Genomic DNA, 21,224 nt, shown 5'->3' with positions numbered 1-21,224 from the left:
TTATGCACCAAATAAAAGGATGGACAACGTCAGCTTAACCGAGGAATGTACGATGATCAACAAGTGTTGTTGATTGAGGTTCATTTTCATGTTTTGGTGGCCAACAAACGAACAAATAATGACTCACGATGACCTAATTTCCAACTACTTTTATTATTAACAATGATTACAACGTAAATACAAATATCACAAACTACCTACCATATAGCCCGTTTAGAAAGATAACATTAGCCTAATTAAAAGATGACGCGTATTTTTTTATTTTTAAAAATTTAAGAAAAATTAAATAACATATACATTATATTTTAAAATAATAAAACATTTGTTAAGATATCATTGCATCAAATCTAAAATGAGTACCTAGGTATTATTAGTTCAAAAAATCCAACCTACGAGAGATTAATTAATTATAAGATGACTTTAAATAGAGATTTATTTTTATTTTTTGGGGACTAAAATATTTTTCTTTCTCATTATTTTATGGAAGTTTCTTCCACAAAGTATTGTGAGTAATCATAATGGCACCAATTTAACAATTTGGCAAGGTCCTTGGATACAAACATTAGTTAGAGGTTCTAGGTTCAAATTTGTTTGTATTTTTTTTTATTATCATTTTAAATTTAAAATGTAAAACATCGAATGTATTGTTAATTTAGCCTTTGCACTTATACGTCTAACTCGATTATTTGATGTGAACTAGAGTAATTTGATTGACGTATGAAACATTTTCTAAATACACACAATAAGAAACTTGGTTCAAAGAGATCTAAACTATACGTGTATTCCAAAATTTTAAATAAACAATCAAACTTCTTTGTCAAATCACTCTATCAATATCCCAGATGTGGTATTAATGTCATATAGTACAAGTATGTGACATCTTCTTAAATCCATTGAATTTGTTTGGTGAATTTTTTAATAGAGTACTTTGAAAAACAGATATTGGAAAGCCAAGTTCTTCAATTGAGTTTCTATCAAGAAAACCGTGCTGGTAGTTCATTATTTATCGGAATTGGATCCTCTCCTGAGCAGGAGATCAGGATCCTCCTGATCCAATAACACGGATCGTTGAATTTTGATCCAACGGCTACAAATAGAATACCTCTCTAAAAATTATAATAATTGTAACCGTTGGATCAAAATCCAACGGTCCGTATTAGTAGGTCAGGAGGATCCTGATCTCCCGGGGAGGATCCAATTCCTTATTTATCACCCTACATGCTAACTAGCTACGTGGCTTAACTTGATTCGCTAATAGAGAAGATTTTGTTATTTAATTTTTTCAAAGGGTAATAATCAAAATTTTAAATTATATTTGCAAATCATAAAATGTGTCACCAATAAAAAAAAATAACACGTAAATTAACATCAAAATAATAATTCAATCATTAATAATTATATTATTTAATTTACAAAATATGATTTAAATCAATAATTTTCCTATCGTTACTTTTCGAAAAATAAAATCCGATCTTTTTGTTCGAATACTAAATTAGGAACAAAGGCAGAGAGGCAAGCACGCTATAAAAAGTGTGCCCGGTCAACTGTTTAAAGAAAAGATCGAACCGCGTCCGAGTAAACAGGAAGTGGGGCCCTCACCACCAATCAATCCATAAAATCCCCAAAATACCCCTCCCGGCCCCCCCCCTCGCCCCCTCTCTCTGTTTCCCGGTTCGGCGCCGCCGGTTCACCACAGTTTCGAGTTCCCGCCAAACACTCAACCGAACAAAACAATACTTTCTTTTATGGAAAACAAAGAAAATAACTACCAACCGTAATCCTAATGCGGGCCCCACTGTGTTAATTAACATTAATTTTCACTATCACCACCCAAAATACAGAACAAAAATGGGAAAAATGGAAGAGAGAACATTCATTGGGACCCACCGGCCGCCCCCACCCAAAGAAGCTTTGAAGAAAAAAAAATTAAAAAAAAAAAAAAGGAAAAACAGAAAAAACAGCTTTGAAGGGGTGGCTGGGGCTGGTGGGGGGGTTAGAGAGAGAGGATCTAGAGAGAGAAAGGGAAAAACTGGGAAGGAAAGAAAGAGAAAGAAAGAGAAAATTGGAAAGGGGGAAGAAAAGCTCCTGTGAGTCTGAGAAGAGAGACCCAAAAGATGGTCCAAGGGAGGGTCCTCTGAGATCATCCTGAAAAGGGCAGTAATAGAAAAAAAAAAAAAAAAGTTCGAATCTTTCAAGACTTTTCTGTGCAGTAAAATAATTAATTTACTTAATTAATTAATTTGCTTCTGTGGTGTGTTTTTTTCTGTGCTGCCTTTTCAAGTTTTGAGTCTCCCTCCACCTATCCACCTCCCTTTGCAAAAAGCATCGAAACCTTGCTCAAAATTCACTACTTTCTGGTTTTCCAAGGAGTAACAAAAGAACCCAACTCTCCAATACCCCTTTTGCCCCCTTCTTATGGTAAAGTCTCTCACTTTCTCTCTCCTTCTTGCTTTATTCTTTCTGGGTTTTGCTTTTCTGATGCATTGCTTGCCCACAACGGCATTCCCCTGCAACGTATATTTCAGGGGATTTATGTATTTGTTTTTGTTGATTTCTGTGGATTTTGTTGGATTTTTCAGCTCAGCCCATATAAGTTTATGAGAAGAAGATTGTAATCTGCAGAAGCAGCTGGGGTTTTGAGTTCATTGATCAAAAGGGTGTCGTAACCTCCAATTAGAAGGTCTAATTATCATGAGGGACCCTGATACGGTGGTGGGTTTGCGTTGTTTTGTGGCCTAGTTTTTTTGTTTTTTTTTGCTAACAGTTAGAATTTTGGTTATTTTTGTGTGTTTTGTTTGTTAGTTGTGAGTGCGGGAAAAAAAAAGGAAAAAAGAAAAAGGATTGAAATTTGGCTTTTTTGGGGTTTTGAGCATAGTGGAAGGGGGTTGTTCGTATAAAAAAACCTGGCGATTTTGTGTAGTAATTTTCTTAGCTTCGTGGCTCTCAGCGGATATAGTTACTACCACCACCACCACCACCACCACTGCTGCAGAATTTGGTTCATCAGGCAATGGGGGGTAGATGGAACCCTCCTGGGTTCCGGTTGCTATCTCTCCTGGTTTTGATTTTTGTTTCGAGGTTTCGGGGTTGTTGGTGTCTCAATGATGAAGGTACATTCTTGTTTTCCATTGGTTTTTGATGTTATGGAATGAATGGCATTTGTAATTTTTGAAAATTGGATCGAATTTTATTGCAATTGGTGTGGAAGTGCAGGATTGATTCTGTTGTCATTCCGCGAAAATATCAAGTTCGATCCTTTTGGTGCTTTGGAGAATTGGAGTCCTAACGATGCCGATCCTTGCCTGTGGAATGGTGTTCATTGTGTGGATGGTAATGTGCAGATGCTGTAAGTCCCTCCTGCATTTCTTCTAAATTCCCCAGTTAGATAATTACAAGACATTGTTTTTTGTTTTCGGGGATAATTCTCATTTTTGAAGACACCAATCTATTGTTGATCGTTTACTGCAGTTAACAGGTATTGTTTTTTATGCCTTTTAATGGGTTCACTGTAGGAATCTGACGGACTTTTCTCTGGAAGGGACATTGGTACCTGAACTTGGGAAACTTGGTCACTTAAGATCTCTGTAAGGACTCTTATCGTCACCCAGTCCTTGCGGCTAAAGTTTGGTTTTTTTAGGTGTTGAGATTTTGATATTTAATGAACTGTTGTGGCACCCAAATGTTGTTTCTTAAACATATAGAACTTGGTCGGGTACAATGAAATTACATATAAGCATAACCAGGGTTTCATGCATCTCCATTGAGATAGATATGCACATTATCGTTTTCATACCTCATCTTCATATCCGTGTGATTTCATTTTTTAACCCCCAATCTGACGAGAGAATGGACAAAACTATCACAAAATCCCAAATTTATCAATCATAAATCAATTTAGCATGTTAAGATGCATGGTACTGTACCCTTCTTAGGGACTTCTCAAGCTTTCTTTGGCTTGGCCTAATTAGTTTTGTGATGGTAGGTCTTTACTGATATTATGGACCTCGATCGAATCTCTAAACATATAAGAGTTTAAATGTGAATTCTTATTTTATGGATTTAAAGAAACGCTTGACAATGAATCCATGGTCTTGCGGAAATTCAGTTATTCTGTTACCTTATGGAGTTTTTTGCGTCCTCTGAATAACAGCGTGTTCTACAAGAACCGTTTATCTGGTGTAATTCCTAAAGAGATTGGGGGGCTCACAAGGTTGGAACTGCTGGATTTGAGGAACAATAACTTGAGTGGGATGATTCCAGTTGAGTTAAGCAGTATGCTGTCACTGAAACGCTTGTGAGTAAGCTATTGCGTGTTCGATCTCTATTTCATTCTAAAACTTTCAGGTACCTAGACTTAACTCATTTTCCACCGCAGGTTGCTTTGTGACAATAGATTCGAAGGCACCATTCCTCTTGAGCTCACTCGTCTCAGCTCGCTCTCTGAATTGCAATTTGATGATTACCTTACACCAAATGAAACCACTGGGTTTGGCTGTGTGAACAGAAAGTTTGGCCACTGGTATAATACTGCTTACACATTCACATCACTCGCGTGAGTCTCACAACATATGCAGTAGGATGATTAGTTCACAACAGAGATTTATTTCATTGTTGATGACTTCTTTCTTTCGTTTTAATTTTATTTTCAACTTTATAATTTTACAGTTGATGCCTATGTTGCGAATATCTAATCGAATTAACTGTAGCATCATGTGTACCGAAGATTGCGTAGAGCAAATCTTGTTCCAGACAGCTAGTTAATGACAAAAAATTCTTACATTTCAGTGGTTTTTTATTCAGTCTTTCGGTTGTTTTTAAATCAAGCTATCTGAACTATTACATGCTATCTGAACTAATAAATGCTAGACTTTGTAACATGAGGTGGTAGGAAGTGCATATGTTTGCACCGCGATTTATCAGCTGACAGAATTGATCTGATTTTAGTGTCTCACATTATTTTTGTTAGGCTCCAACTACTTTCGGAATGAACTAGCATTGCCTTCTCATGTTTTATCTGACAGATAATGTAATTATTATGTTAGGTATTGTTGGTATAGAAGCATATCTTATTCTCATATCTATCGCGTTCCTAATTTTCATGCATTTCTTGGGCAGCATCTGGCAGAGCAATTTAGAACGTGTGAATATGGTATTATTTCTTAAAGGAGCTTTTAGGAACTATGTCAACTACTTGTCACTGCCACGGTAGGGAACCAACTTTCGTTGTATGTCATCCTTATTTATGTTTGGTTTGTTTCCATCATGTTCAATTTGTTGAAAAATGTTTGCTTTTATTTCAAGGTTCAGTTACAAAAAGGAGTCTCCACGGATCAATGGAGATAATTGCTGTGATAATTTATCTAGTAAGAAGTCGTTCACGTGAGTATTGAAATTTATTCTCCTGAGAAATACATTGACGTTTTGTCTTGCATTAAGCAGGTTTGTTTGAGTCGCACACGGCCTTTGCTCGCCGTAGACTACTTGCACAAGCCAGTAACCTACCAGCTGCACCTGTTACTGGCACAGAACCAAATGGACAGGTCATTGCTCTTCCAACTACCCGAAGTAGTGGCGCCTTCCCAGCTGTGCCAAAAGACAAAAGGAAAAATCTTCCTCCACCTGCACCTGCACCTGCATCGCAGCCTTCACCTGAATCTCACGAGGCTTCAAAACATGATGGACAATCTTCCCAAAAATCAAATAGCAATATGTGGAAGTATCTCACTATTGCTTTCAGTGTGCTTATCTTGCTCCTTGTTCTTATTGCCATGGTCTTCATGTGTCGAACCCAAGTTGCTAAAACTGTAGGTCCCTGGAAGACTGGATTGAGTGGGCAGTTGCAGAAAGCATTTATAACAGGTGATTTTGTGGTGTGATGTATTGACATGCATTCTAATTTCGATATAGACCTTAAAATCGTCATGTATTAAGATGGTCGATATGTAAAAATGAAAACTGAATCACATCTTCTTATGAGTTGCAGGAGTTCCCAAGTTGAACCGACCAGAACTGGAAACCGCATGTGAAGATTTCAGTAACATTATTAGCACAATTGAAGGTTGCATTGTGTACAAGGGAACACTGTCCAGTGGAGTTGAAATTGCCGTTGCATCAACTACAATGTTGTCCTTGAAAGATTGGTCCAAGCATGCAGAGAATGCTTACCGGAAAAAGGTATGCTATTTCTGTTACAAAAGACAGCATCCGATGCAGTGGTACGACTTTAATCAATTTATGTCATTTTACACCTACTGTAGATTGACGTACTGTCACGCGTGAATCATAAGAACTTTGTCAATCTTATTGGCTACTGTGAGGAGGATGAACCTTTTACTAGGATGATGGTGTTTGAGTATGCTCCGAATGGAAATCTCTTTGAGCATCTGCATAGTAAGCTTCCTTATTCGATCACTTGCCTGTGTGAGATGTCTGATGCGTAACACTGATTAGTCTAATCTGTTTTACAGTTGAAGAAATGGAACACCTTGATTGGAATTCGAGGATTAGGATCGTTATGGGAACTGCTTATTGTCTTCAATACATGCACCATGAGCTAAACCCACCTGTGTCACATCCTAACCTGACCTCGGCTTCTATCTTTTTGACGGATGATTACGCTGCTAAGGTACCCCCTTCCATCTCACCCTTTGATTGCCTTTGTGCAATAAGAATTTTATGTCCTTTACTCATACAACTCTCTCTGTTTCTCTATATCTCACAGATTGCGGAGATCTGTTTCTGGGCAGAAGCAATACGAAAGCCTAAGAATTCCAGCGATGATGATAAGGAGCATTCGGTTTTGCCACCCCTTGCCGATCCAGAAACAAACGTCTACAGCTTCGGAGTAATGCTACTTGAAATCATTTCCGGGAAGCTCCAAAACTCAGAAGAACATGGGTCCCTTCTATACTGGGTAAGTTCGTAACTAATCTGATTAGGTATGATGAATCCAAATCCTAATGCTAATTCGGCATTGTTGTCAACTTGCCAGGCCTCTGCATATCTGAACGAGAATCGAAGCAACATGGTCGATCCAACCCTCAAGTCGTTCAAAAACGAAGAGCTGGATGTCCTGTGTGAGGTCATCAAAGATTGCATCCAAGAAGATCCAAGGCAGAGACCAACAATGAAGGATGTCACTAACAAACTGAGGGAAGTGATCCCAATCACTCCCAACCAAGCAGTCCCCAGACTCTCTCCCCTCTGGTGGGCGGAACTCGAGATCTTATCGGTTGAGGCGACATAAACACAAAAAACTTTCTCCTTCAGACTCTCTTCTCTGTGTCTTGTATTGTAAGCCAAAAGTCTTGAAGTCTCTCTCTTTGTATAAAAATAAAAAATAAAAAAAAATAAAAAAAAAACCAAAAAAAAAAAATTTGCTGAAGAAGAATAGGTTCCTTCCCCATAGCTAAAGCCCTTGTATTAAGAAAATCCCCATTTTGCCCTTTTGGTTTTCTTGGTTGTTCATGTGTCCTTATGATTCATTCCAATCATGTTCTCTGTGTTATATAACAGAAAAGGTGGTATTCTTTTACCGGTGTGCTGTTGCCGTTGCCCTAACTTCTTCATTTTATATACAAATATATTATATGTGTTATATGTATTTTTGTGGTCAAAGTGTGGGGATGTAAACCCTATAAATTATAAGTTTGTGAATCTTCTGTTCTACACTTATACGTGGGTTTTTGGGCGGACCTTTCTTCTGCAGATTTGTGTTCTATTGATCCACCATCACCAATGCGGCCGAACCAATCAAACCGACTGACGAACTGCTCAGGCCTGCCGTTTTGGGTTCGGTTGTGATAAAGAAAAGACACAAGTGAATCCGAATTGTTTTGGTTTGGTTGATTTTCCGTAATTAGGTTGATCGTTGTTTTGGGATTAAACCAGTCCAATTCAGACCGTGCCCCCTACTTCAAACTCAAAAGGGTTAATGGTTGTGTTTGTTTATTGGTGAAAATGTTTTTGCAACTAATTCTTAGGTAAAATGCAAGTGGATCTTAGAAAAGCATTTGACGTGCTTCCTGCATGAAGCACCAGTTAGAAGCACTTAAAGTGCTTGTGGAACTCAAAAACAATTTCTCTAAAAACGCTTTTAGTTATTTAAAAGAATTTCCAAACGAGTTCTAAATTTTTTGTTAAAATCCAAACACGTGAAAGTACTTCTTGAAGTAACATCTAGCAAATACTTCTCCAAAATGCACTTATATGAGCCAGAAAAAATTTTAGCGATCAAAAAGCACTTTTAGAAGCAAACCAACTAGTACCAAAAAAAAAAAAAAAAAAAAAAATCAATATTTCCTTTTATTTGAAGTCACTGTTTATTTCCTTTTATTTGCATGAGGAAATCCGAACTCACATAATTTCTAGGGACAGATTTCAGAACAAAAATTTTTATTGGGTGTCACATTTTGGGTTGCTTGTTTCTCACGAAATAAATGATTTATATATCTTGGGCTCGAACCCTAGTCCATGAGGAAATCCGAACTCACATAATTTCTAGGGACAGATTTCAGAACAAAAATTTTTATTGGGTGTCACATTTTGGGTTGCTTGTTTCTCACGAAATAAATGATTTATATATCTTGGGCTCGAACCCTAGTCCATGGTACGCTTTCCTAAATTTGTTTTCGCAATTCTCCACCTACAGAAATACGCAGGGAAAAGTGAACTTTGCAAATCGATCATCACAAACCCTGGAAATTTACAAGACCAAGCAAGCAGCAGCGACAGTCTTCAAACACAGCCATGGCCATAACGCCAGATAGAGAAGAAGATCACAATTATCATCGTGAGATGCCCGAGGAAGGTCACGAAGAGGCACGGTCCAACGTGATCAAGCGAAAGAGATGTTCCGATGACTTCGTAAACGATGTAGCACTCGCAGAAGACAACGACGATGGCAACTTGGGTTTGGAATTGGAAATTGGTGTTTGTAGTGGTGGTGAGAGACGTCGCAAGGGAAAGAGATGTTCCGATGACTTCTTAAACCATGTTGCGCTTGTAGATGATGATGATGATGGAAGCTTAGATTTGGAATTGGAAATTGGTGTTGGTGGTGGTGGCGGTGAGAGTTGTCCTAAGTGGAAAAGAGGTTCAGAATTCGTAAACAACGTTGCATTTGCAGTCGTTGACGATGATGGCAGCCTAGGTTTGGAATTGGAAGTTGGATGTGGTGGTGGTGGTGAGAGTCGTCGTAAGCGAAAGAGATGTTCTGACTTCATAAACCACGTCGGACTCGCAGATGGCTACTGTGAAGTCTGTGTTGGCCGTTTGGAATTGGAAGTTGTTGGTGATGGTGGTGAGAGCCGTAGTAAGCGTAGGAGGGTTTGTCTTGATTTGAATAAAGTTTATGACTCTGATCAAGAGGAAGATTATGAAAAGCAAGATCATGTCGAAGAAGCCGCTGCTTTAATAAGCTCATGTTCATCGTCTGGAAATTATACAGAATACTATGATGAACATGATGAGGGGCCTGATTGGGAACAAGAGGTGAACCAAGATGATCCTCCTAAGCTTGGCGATGGTCATGTTGAAGAATTAGCAGCTGTAGTAGTAGTACCCGATGAAACAAGTACTAACCATGGGGGGCTCGGAACCACAGGTATTGATTGGGATCATTGCGATTGCGATTCCAATCAGTATCTTGGATCACCTGATAATGGTCAAGTGAACCAAGATGTTGAAAGGCTTGTGTCAACGGTTGAGGAAAAGGATGAGGAAGTAATTAGAGGGTATACTTTCAGCGGAGGAGGCGATCTATCTGCTGCTGCTTCAGATGAAGATCCTGAGGCAATACTCAAAGTGAAGCCTTTTAATGTTTTACCAGACTTAAACGAATTCCCCCCAAGCGACCACACGCCTAAGTTTCCTTTTATGCCAGACCTACTCGAGTCCTTAGTTTGATAAATTAGTATAAGACTACTAAGTAAGAGCCTTTATTCAAGTTTTACATTTGAAATTGTTCTTTCGATCGGATCCTTTTTCAGATGTAAAAGCCTTGGCTATATTCATATCATTCTGACAATACTTTGACCCAGTTATTTGTTGTTTTACAAGAATATGGTGTGATTAATGTTATTAGTTCCAAATAACATCAACATTACATTACATGAATACAAGCTTTTTGTTTTTGATCTTGTTGCTAGCTAGCGAGTTTGAGCCGTTGAGGATTTGGTGGATAGCAAGGTCCGTAATTGGGAAGAAGTTTTGATCTCGACAAACGTCCAAAGCCACCTCACAGTAGAGAAATCATTGTTGAGGGGGTTGTATAAATTTGCAGCTGCCAATCGAGCTTAAGAATACGTACACAACAAATGGAGGTCGAAGATCAACCTTTTGTCGCAGAAGAAAAGCTCTCACTAAATCATCCTATAAATACTAAGAAGAGTACACAATACTTCCAAAATAATTAGCTTTTGATAATTTTACACATACTAGTAAAAATATCTAGATGATGTTTGAATTATATTCACCACTATATGGTGTTGTGAGGTCACATATGCACGCTCTAAGAGCGCCCGACCCATAATAAGTGGGTAGCAAACAAACAAACACACATTTGGAATTCTGATGAAGCTAATGCTATCCACTAATAATCCCATGCTGTCCACTAATAATCCCACTAGCTGCTGTACAACCTGGACAACAGAAGGAATACTCCCAGCCAGACAATCACATGGCTTCTGACGCCTTTATTGTTGTTTAGTTTCTGCCACCTTTATTGTTGTTTATTGTATGCGTGTATATGTAAACTGTATATAAACCATGCTGCCATTGCAGCATTGGTAAGGAAAATATAAGTCATCAAAGACAATATTCTTTATGGTATCCAGAGCCATTTGTCTAACGACAAAACCTCCTGCATCTGTTTCCTTCTTCCTCTAACCCAGCAAGCTCGCGACTGTATTTTTTTTCTTTCTTCTTGTTTTTTTTTCTGCCTTCTCTTCTTCTCAAATTTTCTTCCGCTTCCATGGCTGCTTCTTCTTCTCTTCTTACCAGCTCCCTTCCTAATATTTCCTATCTGGTTTCCATCAAACTTGATCGAACCAATTACATGTTGTGGCTTGCCCAGTTTAATCCCTTACTTAAAAGTAATGATCTTGTTGCCTATGTTGATGGTACAAAAACATGTCCAACCAAGTTTCTTGAGAATACTACTACTCTCAATCCCGAGTACGTAACTTGGCAGCGACAGGACCAACAATTGTTGAGTTGGATTAACTCAACTTTGACACCCAATGTGCTTTCCATCGTCGCAACCTGTGACACATCTCGAGCTGCTTGGGATACTCTGAAAACACGTTTTGCTTCTCAATCTCACACTCGTGTTCTTCAACTTAAGCACCAGATGCAGTCCACTAAAAGAGGTAACATGTCCATCACAGACTATGTTGATAAATTAACTAACTTTGCTGATCAATTAGCTCTTGCGGGAAAACCTGTTGATGACGATGATCTTATGGAGCTGATTTTGAATGGTGTTGGTCCTGCTTTCGAAAGTATAGTTACTTCGGTTCAAGCAAGAGAAAATCCTATGAGTCTTGACGATATGGTTGCTTTGCTCTTGAGCGCTGAAAGCCGTATGGACGACTATAGCACTACTTTCAGTCCTGATCACACCACTACAGCTCTCTTTGCCCCTTCTGGCTCCACTCCCAATCTTGGTCGTGGAACCACACTTCACCGAGGAAATGGTCGTACATCCTCATTCCGTTTCCGTCGTGGTGGTTTTCAAGGTCGTGGCTTTTTTCAAGGTCGCGGTGCTGGTAATCCTTTTGTTGGCCGTCGTGGTGGTTCAAACAGTGGTTTGTTTCATGGTGGATCCGGTCGTGGCTCGTTTCAGAATCGAGGACTTCTTCCTACACCAAATGCTGGTCTTCGTCACTCTTCCTATCTTCCCAACCATGCTGCGGATGCTCCCTCTTCCTCTAATATTTGTAACTATTGTGGTGATCATCGTCATTCTACCGTAAATTGTTTCAAGTCTCCTTTTTCCGAAGGCCGCTATCCACAATCTCATGCTATAATGGCTGCCTCTCCTGTGGTTAATGCACGGTCCCCTACATGGTATACCGACAGTGGCGCATCGTCACACATCACCAATGATTTAGCTAATTTGAGCCTCTCCACAGAATATATTGGCCAAGACCAAGTCGCGGTTGGTAATGGTGCAGGTTTGTCTATAAAGCATATTGGTTCCGGTTTCGTGTCTCAATTTCCTTTAAATTCTGTGTTGCATTGTCCTTCTGCTTCTGCTAATCTACTGAGCGTTCATCACTTTTGTTGTGATAATCATTGCTACTTCATTTTCACTCCTACTGATTTCTTTGTGAAGGATCTATCCACGGGGAAGACGCTTTTCCACGGCAAGAGTGAGAATGGATTGTATCCGTTTTGTGTGGGTTTGTCGAAGTTTCCTTTCAAGAACGTGGCATTATTTGGACAACGAACCTCTTCATTTATGTGGCATCAGCGTTTCGGTCATCCATCTCCTGCAATTTTTAAAAAAATTATGTCCTCTATTCCTATTAAGGATTCTAAGTTCCCTAGTTTTTGCTCTACTTGCCCATTGGGCAAAAGCACTAAATTACCATTTGCTTTGTCTCCATCAGTTTCAGTTTGTCCTCTAATTGATTCATTGTGATGTTTGGACTTCACCAATTGTCTCTGTTAAGGGTTCCAAGTATTTTATAATATTTCTTGATGATTACTCTCGTTATACTTAGATATTTCCTATGAGATTTAAACATGAAGCTTTTTCTTATTTTCAAAAATTTAAATTGCTTGTTGAAAATCTTCTATCTATCCATACTGTTTATAAGATAAAATCTTTCCAAACTGATGGCGGGGGTGAATTTATGAGTAAGGAATTTCAACAATTTTTAATTAATAATGGTATTGAGCACCGGTTAACATGCCCTCATACTCCTGAACAAAATGGTGCTGCTGAACGGAAACAACGCCATATTGTTGACATGGGTCTTACTTTACTTGCCACTGCTAAAATGCCTTCTTCTTTTTGGGTGGATGCTTTCAACACCTCAGTTTATTTAATTAACCGTCTTCCAGCACGCCAATTGAATTATGTTTCGCCTTATGAAAAATTGTATAGTCGCAAGCCCTCTTATTTATGTCTTCGTGTTTTCGGTTGTGCTTGCTTTCCCTATTTACGCCCTTATAATAAAAATAAATTGGAATTTCGTTCAAAAAAATGTGTTTTCATTGGTTACTTATTTCATCATCAGGGCTATCGCTGTTATGATATGTCAAATGGACGAGTTTATTTGTCACGTCATGTGGTTTTTGATGAGGAAACTTTTCCATTCGACAACCCTACACAATTCTCCTCAGTCTTGCCGTCAGAAGCTTACTCTCCCGTGGTTATCACTCCTTCTCCCTTACCACCTTTCCCTCAGGTACCTTCATCATCTCATATTTCTATTCCTCATACTCTAACATCCTCTTCTAGTGCAGCACCTCTCTTCCCCTTGCAACCTTCCTCAAGTTCACCATTGTCTACACCTTCACTTTCCTCGCCACCTCATTCTCAACCTGCTCCTGATAGCTCTGACAGTTTGATTTCCATTAATGAGGCTCCTCCACCTTCCTCCGCTTCTGCTCCCCATCCCATGCTCACTCGGTCTAAATCTGGCATTCGAAAACCAAACCCCAAATATGCTTTATTGACATCATTACAAGCTCCTGATTCTGAACCAACCTCGTTTCGCGAGGCAAATCAATTATCTCATTGGCGTGATGCAATGACATTGGAGTTTAAGGCCTTGAAAGCAGCTGGTACATGGGAGTTGGTACCTTCTTCAACTGCTACTCATGTCCTTCCTTGCAAGTGGGTCTATCACACAAAGCGGAAATCTGACGGTACAGTGGAGCGATATAAAGCTCGTCTTGTTGCCAATGGATTTCATCAAACGATGGGTGTTGATTACACGGAGACGTTTAGTCCGGTGGTTAAGCATGTCACCATTCGTCTGGTTCTTGCCCTTGCAGTTTCTTATAATTGGCCTATACGCCAACTTGATGTCCAAAATGCGTTTTTGCACGGGAATCTCTCTGAAGAAGTTTTCATGAAACAACCATGTGGTTTTGAAGACCCCGAGTATCCTCATCATGTTTGTCGTTTACGCAAGTCCTTATATGGCTTGAAACAAGCCCCAAGAGCATGGTTTCATCGCTTTTCTGAATATCTTCTTGATTTGGGTTTTGTGGCATCACAAGCAGATCATTCTCTCTTCATTTTTAATAATCATGGAGTATATTTGATTCTTCTAATCTATGTTGACGACATCCTTATCACAGGCAATCAATGCTCTCATGTTGACTCCCTTATCCATGCACTTGGTCAGAGTTTTTCTATGAAAGATTTGGGACCCCTCCATTTTTTCTTAGGTCTTGAAGCAACTCGTGGAGCTGATGGGTTACATCTAAAGCAGACAAAATATGTTCTCGATTTGTTGCAGCGTGTAGATATGTTGGACGCCAAGCCTTGTGCTACTCCAGCTCAATCTAGCTCCCCACTTCATTCTCTTGATGGTGTTCCCTTGCCTAATCCTACCAGCTACCGCAGTGTGGTCGGCGCTCTGCAATACTTAACCATCACCAGACCTGACATCACGTATGCAGTAAATCAGGTATGTCAGCATATGCACCAGCCCACCTCAGTTCATTGGATTGCAGTAAAACACATCCTTCGTTACTTAAAAGGCACACCTGAGGACGGGCTTCAGTTTAGTCGCGGTGGTACTGATTTGGTCGGATTTTCAGACTCGGACTATGTCGGGGATCCAGACACTAGACGCTCCACTGGTGGTTTTTGCATATATTTTGGTCCAAATTTAATATCTTGGAGCTCCAAAAAGCAACGCACAGTTGCTCGTTCAAGTACCGAATCCGAATATCGGTAGTTGGCCATCACGGCAACTGAACTTGTTTGGATCCAACAACTGCTGCAGGAGCTTTGCATCCGTATTTCGACTCCTTTAATTTGGTGTGATAACACAAGCTCCATTGCATTGGCATCTAATCCCGTGTTCCATGCTCGAACAAAACATGTTGCTGTGGATTATCATTTTGTGCGTGAGCTTGTAGTGGCAAAGTCATTAAATGTCTATCATGTGTCTACTACTTTTCAGATTGCAGACATATTCACCAAGGGCTTATCTGCTGATCGTTTTCATTTCTTAAAGTCCAAGCTCATTCGTCGTCCGCTCATGAGCTTGCGGGGGGATGATGAAGCTAATGCTGTCCACTAATAATCCCATGCTGTCCACTAATAATCCCACTAGCTGCTGTACAACCTGGACAACAGAAGGAATACTCCCAGCCAGACAATCACATGGCTTCTGACGCCTTTATTGTTGTTTAGTTTCTGCCACCTTTATTGTTGTTTATTGCATGCGTGTATATGCAAACTGTATATAAACCATGCTGCCATTGCAGCATTGGTAAGGAAAATGTAAGTCATCAAAGACAATATTCTTTAGAATCCACGTAAAATATCTAGATGATTACAAGTCTTGGAGTTTGTCCCTGATCAATTTATCAGCAAAGTTGCCGTCACACAAGTCTACAAGTTCTTTCACATGCAACCTCGAACTGCAAATTCAAATAGTGCTAGTCAAAACAGTAACAAACAGGGTTTTTTATTTGGTTGTAATTAAAAGGAGCAGGTGTTTACCTTTAATTGATAGTTTCCTCAAAACTAATTGTGTTTACCAAGATTTCTTTTGAATTGATAAACCCTCCCGATCCAAAGCAGGTGCCATCCGACGCAAGGAGTTCCTCAAGGTGGAGTTGCTCACCAATGTTGGAGAAGTTATGATTACTTGAAGATGCTTCAGACTAGGTAGGGGTGGAAAGAAGGTAGTACTGCTCCTCCTGAGTTCTTTTGGAACAATGATCGTCTACCATTCCATTCACAACATCAGTAACGATTTTACAACTTGGAATAACACATAGACAATAATAAGAGAGGAGTGTTTGAACTAAAGAATTGATATATAAATAGGCTTACTTATAAAATAGCCCTCGAACAATACCCTAAATATATATCACTTTACTCCTGCTTTTACAACTGAATCACTCTCTCAGTTCGTGAACTTCATCCATTGACTCGTTAAATTTTGATTACAGGATAATCAATATGTCATCGATTTGTCATATTATTGTTATCTGGTCGATATTATAGATCAATAGTTAACAGTCAATGGATGGAGTTGACGAACTGGGTAATGTGAGATACGGAAGTTCATGGGGGATTGTGATACTGTTGAAATGCCATCGGATAGATGTGATATTTTTGTGATAATTCAAGGGGCATTTTGATAGTTAAGCTATATAAATACCTCAGCATCCATAACATGCAAGCTCATTTTTCCGGAGCAGTCAAACTGACCAAGAAAATTTCTCATTTTAGGATTGTGCGGGAATGTGTTGAAATAAGAATCCGCTCTGTCCCCAAGTATGATGGTAGCCTCAGATAATTTTGGAGCATTCAAAGAAAATCCAGTCTGCCAATAACCAATGAACTCACAAGAACGTAGCTTTGGAGTTTCAATAATTGTACCACGTCTCTCATTGAAATCATCGTTTTCGCTCACATGATGAACACTATCACCCAATCTAAAAGATTCAAGATTCGCAGCTTTTACTGTAAGCTCATATTCTGCGAAACCCCTTATTACTTCCAAAGACTTTAGGCTGGAACTTGAAACATCAACCCTCGATAGGCCGCCACATGAGTCAATTGACAAACTCTCAATTGAAGGGCACCCCAAAATCAATTCGACGAATGCAAACTCGTCCAAGAGCACTTCTTTGAGGGACATAGATTTCAAAGACGGAAGTCTTACATGTTGAAAGCCCCAACCCCAACTTATTGCCACAGACTCCAGGTTCAAACTAGTTAAGGATTTTGCGTTGAGAACCGTATGGGGTAAGTTGTATAAAGGATAGGAGAAGTTATGGGTTGTAAATAGGCTCAAATCTAACTCTTTAACGTTTTTCCATATAGCAAAACTCAAGCACTGGTTGATGAGATTTTCGTATCCATAGTATCTGGTACGAAGCCTGAATTTATCTAAGTATTCTTGCTTATGATCTTTCTCATAGCGCCTCAAACAACTTGTTACGAAATATTCGAACTTATCATGTTGAAATACATGATCACCATGTTGCTCTTCCTCGTCGAAATCTAATAAGGGAATTAAAGACCATACCCTTTCCCACTGCTTGGAGAGTATGCTGGCCCGTATGGCATATCTGGTGGAAAGGAGTTGGAGAATCTGGCAGATAACAAGATCAGGTAACTCGGGTGTACTTTTGACCATTGCGGCATATTGTTCTTGATATTCTTGCGTTTTGTCTTCCATGTTGAGATTGTTATCCATGTTTGCGTTGTTGCTACCTGTTTTGTCTGCCTTGCGTTCTGCCTTTGATCTTCTTGCTGTTTCTTTGCTCATCTTCTTCAAGATCAAGACTCTGAATAAAGCAGATTGAAATATTTTGTAGGGCTAAATTTTGTTGTTGCGGCTTAATCATGAATAAGTTTGGATATTGAGCCCTATATATTTCATCGACATCTAAAATCCTTATGAGATGTGAATTAAGAATTACATGATGCTAAGGAGTTCTGCTAATCTCTTTAATATAAAGTTGAATTTTAATAGGACTGTATCAATATGTGTAAGGAGGTTCATGCTCTAATATAGTAATTTACGTTCATATCACTCTAGTTCCTGTTTGTTAGTTAAACGTCCTAATACCATAACATGTTCAATAAGGAGTACAACTTGTTTAAAAACCAATTAACTAATTTGCATCTAGCTGAGAAAGAAAATTCTTTAATAAGTTGAAGATTTGGGCTTAGCCAAATTGGCTAGAGCAGTGTGCTCCCTCCTATGCACCAAAGTTTCAAATCTCATCTCCCAAAATTTAGATCAACTTAGTGTATAGTATCATTTGTATAAAAAAAATTAAGAAGAAAGAAAAACTCAATGTGTTAATCCTCGTGTGAGTAATAATGTTAACCACAATATGACAATGTGTTTCGCATGAAATCAAGAAACCTCCTTTGCTGTACGAGCACAGTACGTTCTCTCACCTTCTAGTTTATATCTCGGCCTCACCAACACTAGTTTTTCCACTGGTCACACGAACCATATCTTCAAGTTTCGACCACCCGATTCCCCAATTATCTGGATTCTTCAGTTAGCATCCCTCTGGAGTAAGTGTTTTTTGCTGATAGAAACTCTAGACAAGGAGCAATCCAACACAAGGTGTCCGTTAAGACAGATTCTTCCACCACCGTTGGGGAGTTGACTGAAATTACCTTAAGTTCTTTGAGACTAGGTAATGGTTGAGATTATTTCTGTCTCAATATTTCTGGAAAGATGAAATTCTACACAACAAAGAATGTAAATCAACAACAAAAGAATAACTAATGTTATTTGTACCACGTTTACTTTCGTGTGTATGCGAGACCCGCCAGGATCGTAACAAAATTATAGAACTCAGAATAAGAGTGAATAAAAAAGTTAGTGCACGTGTTCTTCTGTGGCAATCAAATTTTGCAAGAAAATTGCTCAGAAAATGATGCCATTTGTATGGAACGCTGAAGAGAGAGAGGCCGTCTCCTCAAGTATGATTGTAGTCTCACATAACTTTGGAAAATTCATACAACTAATGTTGTTCTTCAAATAAGTCAAATAACCATTGAATCCAATTAAAAGGAGATTTGGCGTATCAATTGTGACACCCATAGTGGAACTGCCTCCACAAATGAATACAAAACGTTTTAGATGCTGACAGAACAAGTTGATACTCATACGTTTGAGGCAGCCGCAACAATCATATAATAGCAAGCTCTCAAGGAAGGGAAATCTTGAATTGAAGCCTTTAACCATCTGTTATCTCGAAGATCAGTGTTTAAGAACTCTATATTTCTTAGTGCTACGTACAAGAGGCAAGATCGACTCTGAACAGGAAGTGTTTACGACTTTCAATCCTACCAAATCTAAAAATTCAAGATTCACAGCTTTATCTTTAAATATCAAATGCCAGGGCACCTGGAAACCAAGTGGGAGAATCCCGGTCTGCGCATGTCTTCGAGGGACATAGATTTCAAAGATGGAAGATTTATAGTACATTTATCCTTTATGCCCACGCCCTTCAAGTTTAAAACAGTTAATGGGGTAAGTAGTAGCCACCTGTGTGCGGAGTTCATGCACATTTGAGAGAACTCGTTCGGCAGATCTCTAACTCTTTAACATATTTTTTTCAGTAGCAAAACTCAAACACTTATCGATGACCTTAACACGTGGGCATTGAGAATTCTTCATATTTTTGTGAAGACACCGGCAATATGTGATTTGAAGTCTAAACTTATCTAGAACGTATCTGTCTCACGGTGCTTCAAACACATTTTTCACGAAGTTAAGGACCAACTTACTTGTCAACATTATGTAGCTCTTCAGGATCTTCCTCGTCGAAATTTAACATGGGGACCAAAGACGATACACTTCCATTGCTTGGAAAGAATAGTGGCCTGAACGGTAAGTCTGCTGGAAAGGAGTTGGAGGATTCGGTGAATGGCAAGGTCTGGTAATTCGGATGTGTTGTCGATTAGGGAGGCCATGGCGTTTCAATTTTGATCTTCTTGCCTTTCTTCTTGCTTTCTTGAGAATTTTATTTGTCTGCTTTGCTTCTAAGGGCTCTTTTTTCTTAAACATCATGAAAGGATTTCTTAAACTGATCAAGAACGAAGAAGTGGGGAACAATAAAGAAAGACAATTATCGAACAAAATGCACAAAGTGCTTGAATACTCTATCCGAACTGCACTATCAAAACCCTAGCTTTGCCTGTGCTATATCATAAGTGGGTTATGGTCTCAACTACATATATTTACTTGCCCAACTTTTCTAATTGCACCCAGCAACCCAACTTTTGACGTTTCAAACCCATTGTTCTAAAAATCCCTATCTAGGCTCCGCCTAGGCGCTAGACGGCTGTCCACTGTCCCAATTAATGCCTAGATGTTTGAAAATTAAGCAAGAGCGCCTAGACCTGCTGAGGTGCCCACCTAGCCCGTCCAGACTCGTCTAGGTACCCGTCTTGGTCGCAACTCACTTAAATAGAAAATAGATAACTTTTATCTTGCATTTTATTTTTTTTCCAATAAATTGTAAAAGACTTGTTGCATACTTAAATGAACACACATTATATCCTTATTTCACATGTTTTCATTATGTTTCATACTTCATAATATATATATATATGCATTCTATTTTGTAGTTTATGATAAAATTATATATATTTTAAGTATAAGCAGACACTTATTTACATGAAATATGATAGATTTACTTAAATCCGCCTAGGCGCCCGCCTCGCCACTTAGGCGCTAGGCCCTAACCCACCGCTTGACTAACGCCTAGCATTTTTTAAAACCTTGTTCAAACCCAAAACTTGATCATCAAAGTAATATTAAGTAATATCATTGACTAAGGAGACCTCTCAGTGAAACCCTAATCTCTCAATAAACATTGGGTCAAAAATCTCTCGATAAACATTTAAGCATCTAATCTTATAACTAGTCTCAAACTCAACACAAATACCAAATAGTCATTGTCGTTTATTTGAGTCAACATAATCTCACACTTACAATTTGAGAAAAATATCTTTAGATAGTAGTGTTTGTTAGTAAACTAAAACATGTTTAATTGGATGCTATAAAATGATATAAAATAAAATGAAAAAATAAAAAAGAATGTGAACCACTTGTCATTCCCAAATGAAGTGAACAAAATTAATTATATCATTCATTTATATCATAATATATGAATTAATGATATCACGATCAAGCAAAATATTCCTTGAGTTTTTTTCTAGGCTAGGAAAATATACAAGACACAGGGATGCAAGAAAACAACCTATTGTGGATAGAGTGGACTTTGTGGTTGAAATTTAGTGCAACCCTTGTTCCTTGGTCAGACCACCGATTGAACTCACTTCATTTGGCACCATGTATGTGTAGACCAACTTGTACCATCTCTTACAACCACCCTATCTCCATGGGGCTCTCTTAATTCTTCCTCCACAGCATCAATTTTGTGGCCAATAGTAAGCTATATGGGCCACACACAAGATTCCCACATGGACCCACGTGGACATCCTGCTTGGCATGAGTGCATTGTGGTCCATTGTTCTG

At 38.8% G+C, this 21,224-nt stretch overlaps 2 protein-coding genes across 6 annotated transcripts; one reads left to right on the top strand and one right to left on the bottom strand.

Moving 5' to 3' along the window:
* The first annotated feature begins 1,987 nt into the window (after positions 1-1,987).
* Positions 1,988-7,603, top strand: LOC103944085 (protein MALE DISCOVERER 1). 5 transcript variants are annotated; one of them, XM_048590919.1, is made up of 15 exons: positions 1,989-2,418; positions 2,580-2,712; positions 2,948-3,110; positions 3,214-3,346; positions 3,513-3,584; positions 4,151-4,294; positions 4,376-4,552; positions 5,116-5,205; positions 5,302-5,363; positions 5,440-5,859; positions 5,984-6,174; positions 6,258-6,390; positions 6,468-6,625; positions 6,722-6,913; positions 6,992-7,603. In XM_048590919.1, exons 3-15 carry the CDS (start codon positions 3,011-3,013, stop codon positions 7,244-7,246), a joined length of 2,127 nt encoding a protein of 708 aa, XP_048446876.1. In that variant the 5' UTR covers positions 1,989-2,418; positions 2,580-2,712; positions 2,948-3,010; the 3' UTR covers positions 7,247-7,603. The 5 variants fall into 5 exon arrangements, with proteins under 5 accessions (XP_009352759.2, XP_048446876.1, XP_048446877.1 ...); XM_009354484.2 differs by having other exon boundaries at positions 1,988-2,418; positions 2,580-3,110; positions 5,308-5,363; XM_048590920.1 differs by having other exon boundaries at positions 2,580-3,110; positions 4,376-4,519; positions 5,308-5,363.
* A 7,924-nt stretch (positions 7,604-15,527) lies between these two features.
* On the bottom strand, positions 15,528-17,408 carry LOC103944235 (F-box/FBD/LRR-repeat protein At1g16930-like). Its single transcript, XM_009354665.2, has 3 exons — positions 16,365-17,408; positions 15,736-15,923; positions 15,528-15,615 (listed from the first exon to the last, which is right to left on the bottom strand). Exons 1-3 carry the CDS (start codon positions 17,406-17,408, stop codon positions 15,528-15,530), a joined length of 1,320 nt encoding a protein of 439 aa, XP_009352940.2.
* Between the last annotated feature and the right edge of the window lie 3,816 nt (positions 17,409-21,224).

Source organism: the organism of the source record quoted next, unplaced genomic scaffold (assembly GCF_019419815.1).
Source record: "Pyrus x bretschneideri cultivar Hongxiangsu unplaced genomic scaffold, Pyrus_bretschneideri_v1 Contig33, whole genome shotgun sequence".
NCBI classification, from domain to species: Eukaryota; Viridiplantae; Streptophyta; class Magnoliopsida; order Rosales; family Rosaceae; genus Pyrus; species Pyrus x bretschneideri.
The sequence above is the reverse complement of the archived record's forward strand: the minus strand, read 5'-3'. Positions and strand labels throughout refer to the sequence as shown.